Genomic DNA, 12528 nt, shown 5'->3' with positions numbered 1-12528 from the left:
CCCCTAGTCCCTATCTTTCACCCCACCATCCAACACATCATCCTCCAACATTTCCATCACCTCCAACATGATCCCACCACTAATCATAGCTTCCCATCTCCACCACTTTCCATCTTCTGCTGAGACCGCTCCCTCCACAACTCCTTGGTTCACTCATCCCTCCCCACACAAACCAGTGTGAAGCTCCCCAGTTACTTTCCCCTGCAACCACAGGAGATGCAACATCTGTTCTTATACCTCCTCGCTTGACTCCATCTAGGAACCCCGACAGTCCTTCCATGTGAGACAGAGGTTCACATGCACCTCCTCTAACCTCATCTACTGTGTCCAATGTTATCGATGTTGGCTCTTGTACATTAGCGAGACCAAACGTACACTCGGGGACCATTTCGCTGAACACGCGCTCAGTCCGCCAAGGCCTACTGGATCTTCCCATACTGATCATTTGGTCCTGGGTCTCCCCCATTGTGCAGTGTGAGCCCCAACTGCAAATTGGCAACCACTACAAAGACTATTTCCCCTCTCGTTGCTTCCACACCCCCACCTCCCCCCCCTCACTTGACCTCCCCCATCCTAAAAGTCAGTTAATCAGTTACAGTTTGTGTATCTCTCTTAGACTCACAACATCCCGAGCCAACAACTGGTTAATGAGGTCTGAGGTCATGTGTTGCCGGCCCTGTTTGTCCTGGTGGTTTCTTGATTCAGTCGCCCCCCCCCAATCAATCTGACTAAGGGTCCCAACCCAAATTTTCTTCTATCCATTTTATTCAGAGATGCTGCCTGACTCACTGAGTTACTCTGTATAAAGCATCCTGTCAGATTCCATGACATCTTGGTTTGGGAACTGTTCTGCCCAAGACCTCAAGAAGTTGTAGTGAGTTGTGAATGTTAGCCCAGTCCATCACACAGACGAGACTCCCCACCACTGACTCCATCTACACTTCACACTGGTTTGGAAAAGCAGCCAACATAATCAGAGACCTTTCTCACCCTGGTAGAAGTTACAGAAGCTGGAAAGCACACACCACCAGACTCAGGAATAGCATCTTCCCCTCCATTATTAGGCTTCTGAATGTGAATGGTCCTTCCAGAAGCTAGAGTTGTTCTCATTGTGAACTTTGTCTCTGGAACTACTGTGCTACAATGTGTCGGTATTGCCGCTGAGCAAAGGGGACTGACTAATGAGGCATGAGGGAGGAGCTGGCCAAAGTTGACTGGAAAGGGACCCTAGCAGGAATGATGGTGGAACAACAATGGCAGGAATTTCTGGGAATAATTTGGAAATTGCAGGACCTTTTCAATGAGATTAGGAGGAAGAGATAGCCATGTTTGAATGGCAGAGTAGGCTAGATGGGCCAAATGCTCTAATTCTTATCATATGATCTTATGATGTTGAGAACTATATTTTGCACTTTGTAACTTTCCGTTCACTCTACCAATTGCACTTGAGTTTGGTTTGATTGGCTTTATGTATTGTATTATCTGATTGGATTGGATAGCCTTTAAAACAAAGCTTTTCACTTTACCTCAGTACATGTGACAATAATAAACCAACCCAAACACTCAAATTGAACGGGAACTACCTCATTGAATTACCTGTTGCCTTTGGTATGCAGAGAATGTCTTTTCAAGGTCTTCCAAGTCAAGTATTTTAAAAACCTTCAAATCATCAATATCCTTCCAGATAGTTTCCCCAAGTTTGTTCTGTTCATGAAACAAACAAAAACTGTGATAACCAGTTCAAAAGACAATTTAGTATTCTACAATTTCCACACAAAATTAAACGTCCATTTTTTTTCAAGATGTTAACTGGAATTATATTGCAAGTTTATTTAAGCCTTAACTGTACGGACAATAAGAAATTCTGTGCAAAAATGATTCAGCAAAATCTAAATTCAAGGATCAATACAATAAAATATTTTCATACATTAAATAGAAGTCTCCACTGTAACCATTTGCATTAGCCATGCACAGCTCACCTCTGGTAACTTGGACCAGTTGAAGGATTTTAAAGCGTTTCCTGGTTGAGGGATATTTTTCTTCATGTTCCCTGGACCCAGAGGGGCTCCTGGTGGGGGTAGCACACCACCCAAGGGTGGCATTCCTGGAGGGGGAGGGGGACCTCCTGGAGGCAGGGGTGGTGGAGGCGGGGGAAATCCCCCAAACAATGGGAGGGGAGGGGCACAGGGAGGAGGCGGAGGACCCCCGATGGAACCGAGTGCAGAGTGAGGCAGGGGTCCGCCGGGGGCTCCCGGAGGTGAGAGGGGGGCGCCCGGAACTCCCGAGAACCTGGCTCTCTGAAATCAAAACAGAAATTGGAAAATAAATTATCAGAAACTAGATCATTTTCAACACTTGGACAAAACTATAACAAAAACAGGCTGTATTAATATGTTATACAAAACACAAAGGAACTCAATGGATAAGGCAGCACATGCGGAAGGAATGGATAGCTGCCGCTTCTGGTTGGGATCCTTCTTCAGGATCCATTTCCCCGCACAAATATAATCTGACCCTCTAAAATCCTCCAGTAAACTGCTTTGAACTATATCTCGGGGGAGACAGCTGCAAAAGGTGGGGCGGGACAGAGCCTGGCGAGTGATAGGGGGGGGGGGGGGGGGGGGGGTGAAGTGAGCGCCAAAAGCTAGAGGTGCAACGGAGGCAAAAAGGTATCAGATAAGTGGAGACAAGTGAAATGTAAAGTCGGTGGGAGTAATATAGGTGGAAAGGGATATGGGAGGGGGGCGAATGGCAGGGGGCAAACAACACAATGGTTGTTTGGTAAGACACAAAATACTAGAGTAATTCGGTGGGTCAGGCAAGATCTGTGAAGAGAGTGGACAATAACATTTTGAGTCGAGACCATTAGTCAGAATGTTTGTAGGTGGTGGTACGGAGAAGGGGGAAGGGGAGCTGGAACGAGAGGTGGGGGGCAGGACAAAGCCTGGCAAGTGATAGCTATTTTACATTTTTTTGTCACTATAATCAGAGGAAATGTTTTTGATTTTTCAATAATATTGTGTAAATTAAGTGTATTCATTGTGACGTGTTACAAAAGGCAGTAAAACGTGCTCAGTTGCACGAGAACTTGCATTGCTTAGATCCTGGATCTGGGCTGAGAGATCAGCTGCCTGTTTCTTTGCAGCTTTGTGCTCCTGAGATTCTTTTTCCAGTTTTTCTTTCATTTTATTCAGTGTCTGCATCATGTCCTCCTTCTCCTGTGTCTTAGCTTCACACTCCCTCTCCTTTTTCTCCAGCTTCTGTAACAGCTCATTGTGCTCTGGAAACAGAGAGACCTTTGAGATGCGTGATCAATAAAAGCAAAGCCCGACCTCCCTTTCAAATAATGGCTACTACTGATTTGCAGACAGCAGGGGCGATTGTTATTCTCGTGTGTCAAGACTGCTAACTTCATGGGAGTCCTTACCTCAGATGTCTCGGGTGCTGTTCCTGCTGAAACCAATACAAAACATCTGGGCGGCACAGGTGCTGCTTCATGGTGTCAGAATCCTAGGTTCGACCGTCACCTCTCAGTATGAAGTTTGCACATGCTCTCTGTGATCATGTGGGTTTGCTCCCACATCCCAAAGACATGCGGAATTGTAGCTTAATTGAAGTTTGTAAAATAAAATTACCCGAATGTGCAGGGAGTGGAAGAGAAAGCGAGATAACATATTACTAATGCGAAAGGTGGTCGATGGTCGGCATGGACCCAATGGGCCAAAGGTTCCTGTTCCTATGCTGCATCTCTGAACTAAACTAAAATATGCACTGGTTTTTCTGTAATGCAATCTTAACCCGTTCCTGGTCTCGACTCACACAAAAGTCATGCAACACCACTGAGGGTGGCGCAGTGGCACATCTAGTAGAGCTGCTGCCTCTAATGCCACAGCCTCTGCAAGGACTCAATGGGCCGAAACGTGGACTCAGTCTCCATAATGCAACTCTAAACAAACTAAAATCACTGCACCAATGTGCTTTTGGATGTTACTGATGACTTTGCAACTGAAGATTGAGTGTAACATTCAGCACAAGAAAGATCAGAAGACCAGTATCGGCTCTGGCTTAATTACAGGCCAGTAATCACAATCATTTCACATATACAATATCAGAACCAAACAAAAAATATATATAACTGCACCTTTTCTCATCTTTTCTGCTTGTTCCTTCCATTGTTTGACCTCATTTTCATTCACCAACCTATTTATGTTGAAGATCAAATAAAAAAATTAAAAAGATTTAGCAAACAGTAAGAATCAGATGCTCTGCAAAAGCTCAGGAAATCTATTCCTACAACTCTGAGACAAAATACGCTGCAGAAGAAATAGACTTACATTCTGACAACATTCCTCACATTGAAATTTTCCAAAGGAGTAACATCGGGATCGTGTCCTTTATCATTTTGTAAAACTATCTGTTGCAATATTCGGTCCAACAGTAGCCAATATTGTAGAGTGTTTCCACTTCGCTTATCTGGGGGGAATAAAGTAGTGGGAACTATTAAAATTTGAAGAAAGTAACAGCTGAACACACAAACCATTGAAGATAGTACACAACAAAAACTTAAAAGTTGGTAACTAAGAATAATAACTGAAATACTATACCAAAACAGCCATAATGCCTGGAGTAACTCAACAAGACAGGCAGAGTCTCTGGAGGATATTTTTGGTTGTTGTGCAATTAGTCTGAAAAAGAGTCCTGACCTGAAACATCACCTATCCATGTTCTCCAGAGATGTGCTTGACCCGCTGAGTTACTCCAGCACTTTGTGGTTTTTAAAATCTGTATCTGCAGTCCCTTGGTCCACAAGATACTGAACTAGCCGAGATTATATATTATGAATAGTAATTGGAACCTTTAAAAATCCACTAACTAGCCACAATATAATTCAACAGAGGAGGGCAAAGGGGTTAATTAAGAGGGGAAAAATAGAGCATGAAAGAAATATTGGAATTGGTGGTGAGGTGGAATATTGTGTTGGGGGCCAGCCTTCCCGTGTGAACATGGGACCCAACGGGTCCCACTTAGTCTAGTATTTCTATAAAAGTTTCTGAATGATTACAACTAGCTACATTAGTCAATAGACAATAGACAATAGGTGCAGGAGTAGGCCATTCGGCTCTTCGAGCCAGCACCGCCATTCAGTGTGATCATGGCTGATCATCCCCAATCAGTACCCCATCTCTGCCTTCTCCCCATATCCCCTGACTCCGCTATTTTTACGAGCCCTATCTAGCTCTCTCTTGAAAGCATCCAGAGAACCCGCCTCCACCGCCCTCTGAGGCAGAGAAAGACACACTCACCACTCTCTGTGAGAAAAAGTGTTTCCTCGTCTCCTAGTCTGTTAACAGGATTAAATTGGACTGAACTGAAAGATACAGCATAGTAAAGGCCCTTTGTCCCACCGAGTCCATTCTGACCATCAATAATCCGAATACACTAGTTCTATGTTATCTCACTTTCTCCTCCATACACTGGGGATCATTTACAGAGGCCAATTAACCTACAAACCCATGTCTTTGGGTTGTGGGAGGAAGCCAGAGCACCCAGACAGAACCCACACGTGGTCACAGGGAGAATGTGCAAACTTCATTCAAAGAAGTCAAGATGGAACCCGCGTTTCTGGCACTGTGTGGCAGCAGCTCCACCAGCTGTGCCACTCTGCCACCTGGATGTTTTGTATTGCTTTCAACAGGAATAGCACCTGAGCTGTGGACTCTCATGGAAACTAGCCAACTAGCACCCGAGGGCTGGATCAAACCAAGGTTTCTGGCACTGTGGGGCAGCAGCTCTAACGGCTGCATCACTGTGCTGACTCTTTTAGAGGAATTAAAGTAACACCATTGTAAGCATCTTAACATTCAATTGAACCATGTCTAATCCTTATTAAGGAAGCGGAATTTTGAGGATAGTTTCGATGTCAAGTCCATGCTAACTATTTGACAGGACTTCAGATGGCGACACGCTTTGCTCCATGTTACTCACTCTTCCATTGGAGATTTAATAACATTCTACCTCACCAATTCCAAACGGTACTCACATGGCATCTGAAGCCAATGATGGAGAATTGACATAAAGTGCGGGTATGCATCTGTGTGGCTGATTTTTTTCTTCACTAGTTCAAACACCTGGGTAGCACTTTTTGTGTCGATGTGTACCTGAAGTAAGATTATTCGCACCAGGTTAACAGAACAAACTTTATACGACAATCAGCAGGAACAGCACATAATAGAGTCCTACAGCATGGAAACAGCCCATTCGGCCCAACATACCTATGTGCGACACCACATCTAAGCTAGTCCCATTTGGCCCATGTCCCTCAAAACCTTTCCTAACCATGTGCCTGTCCAAAAGTCTTTTAAATGTTATTATTGTACCAGCCTTGACTACTTTCTCTGGCAGCTCGTTCTATATACCCATCACTCTGTGTGTGAAAAAGTTGCCCATTGAATCTATTAATTTATTTATATCTCAAATTAAACCTATGCCATCTCACCTTAACCCTAATCCTACCCTGGGAAAAAGGCTGTGCATTCACCCTAACTATTGCCCTCATTTCTTTATACACCTCTATAATATCACCTCTCAGTTTCCTGCACTCCAAAGAATAAAGTCCTAACCCAACCTTTCTCCACAGCCTAGGCGCTCGAGTCCTGGGAACAGACTTGTAAATCTTCTCTGCACTCTTTCTTGCTTAATGGCATCATTCCCATAGCAGGATGACCAAAACTGAACACAATACTCCAAGCGTGGCCTCACCAACATCTTGTGCAACTGTGGCATTAAATCCCATCTGTTATATTCTGTTCTCTAAGTGACGAACAAAGGCCAGCATGTCAAAAGCCTTCTTCACTGTCCTCTCTCCCTGTGAAGCCACTTTCGGGATAATATGCAGGCAGTCCTTGATCCCTCTGCTCCACAACACACCACTTCCATAAACTGTGTAGGTCCTGCTTTAGCTCAATGTCCCAAAATGTAGCACTTTGCACTTATTCGAATTAAACGCCATTTGCGATTCCTCGGCCCACCTGCCCAGATGATCAAAACTCTGCTGTAATTCTTGATAACCACCTTTACAGTCCACAAAACCACCTATTTAAGTTATTTCAGCAAAAATCCATCTACTTACCACATCAAATCTTTTTGCTACTTCCATTTCATCCTCATTTCTCAGCATCTCAAAGAAATCTAAATGCCTAAACAAATCATTGAAGTTAGTTTCAAACACATCAGCAGCAAATGTTCAATAAATGAAGCTCAATACATAAAGTCCACTAACCTATCTAAAGTTGCATTTTCATGTTCACGTAATTTGTCAATAACAGGTTGAATACCTAACATTAAAAATTCATATCGGAGATGCACTCTGAAATCAAGACTTTCCTATTGAAACAAAACAAAGAACACAATTACAAGTTTTACATTACCCACAGTTAGACATTTAAAAATCTACATGATGGATAAAAGGATTGAAATTGGTCAATCACAGAAATGGCAGATTACAAGTCATTCTGCACTAGAGGTTTATCACAATGCTGTCTGGATTACAGGGTATTACCTATAAGGAGAGATTGGACCAACACATTGTTTTCTCTGGAGCGTCGGAGGTGGAGTGGGGATCTGATGGTCAGTCAGAACCTTCCCCCCCACCCCCCCGTGTGGAAATATTTACAAAGAGTAGTGGGTGCCTGGAATGTGCTGCCGGTGGCAGTGGATGAGGCAGATACGATCGTGGCATTTATGAAGCTTTCGGATTGGTACATGGATATGCAAGGAACAGAGGGATATGGACCATGATCCATATGAGATTAGTTTAAACCCCCCCCCCCCCCCCCCAATGGCCGAGAAGACATTTCCTACCTCTCCTGAACCTTGGCTTAGCACAGCATTAATGAAAGACATGACAGCAGTTTTAAGGTTCACTTCATCTTTGTATCTTCCTGTATTTCTGTCCAAGTCGTTGATTAGAGTCTGATGGGAAAAAGATGTACCATTTTTGTTTTGTTTTTAAATTCTATCGTTTGAGCAAATTCTCCCACACTACCAAATAACAGATAAATCTTTACAGTAATCTAGATATTGCATTGACAGAGAAATGTTGAGAGATCTGGATGCCTTAGAAAAGTTGGCTACACAACGGCATGCAGGTAAAGCAACTAAATGGGACATCAGCTCACAATATTGAATTAAGATTAGGAGGAGACAACAGAGCCTCTTGAGCTTGCTCCATCATTTAATAAAGTCAGCATTCATCTGATCGTAACCTCGAATCTGCTTTCCCATTTATCCACAGTAATCTATCAGCCAGTACCTAGCCATGGCCTAGCCACCTCAGTCCAACCTGCCCCAATCCCCCAGGATATTCTCCACAGACCTGGTCCTCTTATTTAAGGATGCAAGTGTGGGGGAAGCAGTGCCATTAACTTGCTCTGGAAATATCTAGATTGAGCAACTTGTCCAATGAGGAGAGCTTGAACAGGCTAGTCCACAGCATTTAATTGGATTGAAAGAAATTATCCTGAGGATATTTGAGAGTGTGGATATGGAGGGAAATTTACATTGTGGAAGAAACTGGAACTGGAACCAGATACGATAGTGGCTTTTAAGAAGATTTCAGATAGTCATATGGATATGCAGGGGATGGTGCGATATGGATCACGTGCATGGATTAGTTTAACTTGGCATCAAATTCGGCACAGACATTGCCGGCCAAAGGGCCTTTCCAATGCTGTACCCTTCTATGTTCTATGTTTTACAGCTTCATGCTTTCAACATAACGGGTCATCCATTTAAGACACAAGATGATATTTTCTACTTGCAATGATCTTATGTGTTCTAAACTCTCCTCCTTGAAGGATATTGGAAACGGCATATTTGTATACACTTGAGATAATGGTAGACAGAATCTTGATAAGCATTGTGGGTAAAAGGTCACTAGGAGCTCGGCAATAAACTAGAGTCTTTGGTTGCACTAAGGACTTTGCGCTTTTTTTTGGCTCTAGTACTGGGATTTATAATTTATTGAATTATTGTTTATTATATTGTCTCTGAGAATTGCGTTTACAGGCCTATTATGCTGCTCTAGGTAAGAATGTCATTGTTCCATTATCAGTACCTATGTCAATTAACAACTCTTGACTGGATTCTTGATACTAACTTTTGATATGTTTGCATTCCCCAAGATAACAAACCCGTGTTACATCTGGCTGGCTAAATCTTCAAAAAGTAAACTAAGTCATTTTGTTTGGACCTCAATGGGTCCAAATGACAAATAAATTGTATCTTGTATCTTGTATCTTGTAAGTGGCTCGACTGAAAAGCCTGTCACAGGAAAATTTGATTTTATTTTATGATTAATGATTTATGATTTACTTCAGGATTAAAATAGCCAACTCAGATTTTTACATGCATTAACTTGTCACCAATTAAATGAAATGCTCGCTTTCATCTTGCAGTGCATAATGAACAGGTTCACTGTACCTGGAAGCGCGTTCTCTCACTGGCAAATTTCTGGTAGTGTAGCATTGCCTCCAATACCTTCTTATGCCCGCCTGGCACCAGACACACAGCACCCAAAATTTCCAAGACTGCCACTTTAGTCTTTATATTCTCCGTGGTCAGACTTTGGGCAATGACATTAATGCTCTCCACGTGAGCCAAAACATGAGCCCTGCCCTGAGAGTTGTTCATGAGTGCTTTAATGCAGCCGATGAGGGAAGTGTGTATTCGAGATTCTGAAGTTTCATAGTCCATACTTTTCAGGAAGTTGAGAATGCACGTTAACCCATCCAAGTCAATGAATCTGGTAACAAACCTGCCAAAAGCAAGAACATCATCATTCAAAGAGTGCACATGATATATCCTAGACAAAATGGAACTGCAGATGCTGGTTTACCAAAAATAAATCACAAGTACTAGAGTAACTCAGCAGGTCAGGCAACATCTCTGGAGAACATGGATAACAAGGGTCCAAACCAAAAATGTCACCAATCCATCTTCTCCAGAGATGCTGCCTGGCCTGTTGTGTTACTCCAGCACTTTGTGTCTTTTTTTTTTCAATAAAGGATATACCCTGTTGAGTCCATACAATTTAAGTAAAAATACATAATACCCATCTCCTTCCAGATGAATGAAAACAAAAATATTTCCTGTGCTAGAAAATATTGATACGGGTGACTCCCCCATTACACTACTCAGATTATTGGAAATGTTTCCTTATAAAATTCACAAAATTTGAGATACAGAATTTAAATTTTTTTTAAAAAGTAGGTAAATAAGCAAGTAATAAAGCAAGCATTGCACTGAGCTAAATTACAATACAGATCGTATTCTAATAACACAGATATTCAGCATCTTAGGGTCACCTGTATAGACTTTGTGGGAGAGCAGAGGCAAGGGAACAAGTGAAAGTTATGCTTGATGTAGATAAGGGTATATAGACAGATTATATATAGACAGATTGTACGACAAAGGTTATCGATGAAAATACAAAGATTGTGAGATAAGGATAGAAGAGGTGCGAATTGCGAAGCCAGAGGAAGACATATTGGTGGGAGGAGAAAGGGAAGGAGAGAAATAGATGAGAGTTTGTGTGGGGCCAAGGGAAGGGGGGTGGGGAGGAAAGAAGGAAGGAAAATAAGGAAAGGGTAGTTTTTAGGTTAGATACCTAAAATTGGATAAATCAATGTTCACACTGTAAGCTGACCAAAAGGTTGGTATTGGAATGGGAAGAGGAATTAAAATGGTTAGCAACCAGCAGATCCAGTAGGCCTTGGTCGGCTAAGCGCAAGTGTTCAGCAAATAGTTGCCAAATCTATGCTCGGTCTCGTTGATGTACAGGAGGCTACATCATGAACACCGAATGCAGTAGATAAGATGAAAGGAAGTGTATGTGACTCACTGCCTCACCTGGAAGAGCGGTTGGGGTCCCTGGATGGATGGAAGAGGTGTAGGGACAGGTGTTATATCTCCTATGGTTGCAGGGAAAAATACCTGGAAGTAAACCAAGGAGGTCCGGAAGGAGTGATCTCTGCAGATGGGAATACATTGAAGGTGGCAGAAATGTTGGAGAATGCTGTGTGGGATGCAGGGACTGGTGGAATGAAAGAAAGGTAAAGAAATGTAAAGAGAGAGAATATCTTGGATGTCCCAGAATGGAAAGCCTCATCGAAGGAGCAGGTGTGGCAGTGACGGAGGAATTGAGACTAGGCGATAGCTTTTCTGCAAGAGGCAGGGTGGGAGGATGTGGGTTTGTAGTAGATGTCAGTCAGTAGTCTCCTTTGATGGAGACAGAGAGAGATCAAGAAAGGGGTGAGAGGTGTCAGAGATAGACCAAGTGAATTTGAGGATCGGGTAGAAGTTCGTGGTAAAGCCAATGAAATCAATGAGTTCTGCATGGGTACAGGAGATAGCTCTGATGCAGTTGTCAACGTAGCAGAGAAGGTGCTGGAGCATGTGTACTTTCAGAACAAGGATTGTTCAACATAACCAACAAAAAGGCAGGCGTGGCTGGGGCCCATGGCTTCACCTTTAACTTGGAGAAAGTGAGAGGAGTCAAAAGTTGTTGAAGGCGAGGACAAGCTCTGCCAGGCGGAAGAGAGCGTTAGTAAACTGATCGGGTCTCTGTTCAAGGAAGAACTGGACGATTTTGAGACCTTCCCAGTGGGGGAGCAGAGTGAAAAGGGACTGATGTCCATGGTACAAATGAGGCAATCAGGGATTAGATATTGAAAGTTATTGAAGGGTTGAAGAGCATGCAAGGTGTCTCGATGTAGGTCTGAAAGGACTGGACAACAGAGCTAGGATGAAATCAAGATTTTACATTGTTTCATTTTACTAAGTGAACAGCCAATATTTAAGAAAGAGCAAAAACACAAAGTGCTAGATGAAGTCAGTGAGTCTGGCAGCACCTGTGGAGGGAATAGACTGACGGCGTTTTGGGCCAGGACCGTACTTCAGACTGAAAACAAGCAATGTTTCAGGCCAGGACCCTACCTGATATTTAAGAAAGGAGGTACTTGCAGTGGATGCAATTTGATTTCTGGGATGAATGGCTTTTTGTGTGAGCTAAGGTTTAGCAGATGGGATTAAAAAATAAATAGGTGATGTGTCTCACACGTAAAAGATTCCAACAGGAAGGATGCCAGACGGTGTTCCCTTTATGGAAGGGTGGTGGGCGTGGGCAGAATCGCCAACCTAGGGCTGTGGCTTCAGAACAAGGGTCACCCATTACAAATAGGGATAAAGAGGAAGGACATTTCTCAGAGGGTCATGAATTTATGAGACTGTCTACCACAGAATGCTGTGGTGACAGAATTATTGCAGATTTTCACAGTGGAGATCAACAGACATTTTAAGTACAAGAAGACAAGGGATACAAGGTGAACAAAGGAAAATGATGTTGATGCAAGATGTGATCAGCAATGAGCAGGATTGTGATATCAACTGGCATACTCCCACTACCATTTCTTTTGTTCTTATTTAACTTAAGAACCTCAGGAGACGGTATCCATTAAAAGAGAAAATCAG

General features: G+C 42.9%; 1 protein-coding gene across 1 annotated transcript in view; it reads right to left on the bottom strand.

Annotated features, from left to right (window-relative positions):
* daam1a (dishevelled associated activator of morphogenesis 1a) overlaps nucleotides 1-12528 on the bottom strand; it is a 137298-nt gene that overhangs the window by 41791 nt on the left and 82979 nt on the right. The window contains exons 7-16 of the mRNA XM_055640503.1: nucleotides 9481-9814; nucleotides 7861-7971; nucleotides 7280-7383; nucleotides 7130-7196; nucleotides 6041-6158; nucleotides 4335-4473; nucleotides 4142-4200; nucleotides 3093-3280; nucleotides 1980-2297; nucleotides 1597-1704 (exon numbers count right to left, since the gene is read on the bottom strand). Coding sequence (XP_055496478.1) covers nucleotides 1597-1704; nucleotides 1980-2297; nucleotides 3093-3280; nucleotides 4142-4200; nucleotides 4335-4473; nucleotides 6041-6158; nucleotides 7130-7196; nucleotides 7280-7383; nucleotides 7861-7971; nucleotides 9481-9814 — 1546 coding nt within the window. The remainder of the gene's footprint in view (nucleotides 1-1596; nucleotides 1705-1979; nucleotides 2298-3092; nucleotides 3281-4141; nucleotides 4201-4334; nucleotides 4474-6040; nucleotides 6159-7129; nucleotides 7197-7279; nucleotides 7384-7860; nucleotides 7972-9480; nucleotides 9815-12528) is intronic.

Source organism: Leucoraja erinacea, chromosome 9 (assembly GCF_028641065.1).
Source record: "Leucoraja erinacea ecotype New England chromosome 9, Leri_hhj_1, whole genome shotgun sequence".
In the NCBI taxonomy this organism is placed as follows: domain Eukaryota; kingdom Metazoa; phylum Chordata; class Chondrichthyes; order Rajiformes; family Rajidae; genus Leucoraja; species Leucoraja erinaceus.
The sequence above is the reverse complement of the archived record's forward strand: the minus strand, read 5'-3'. Positions and strand labels throughout refer to the sequence as shown.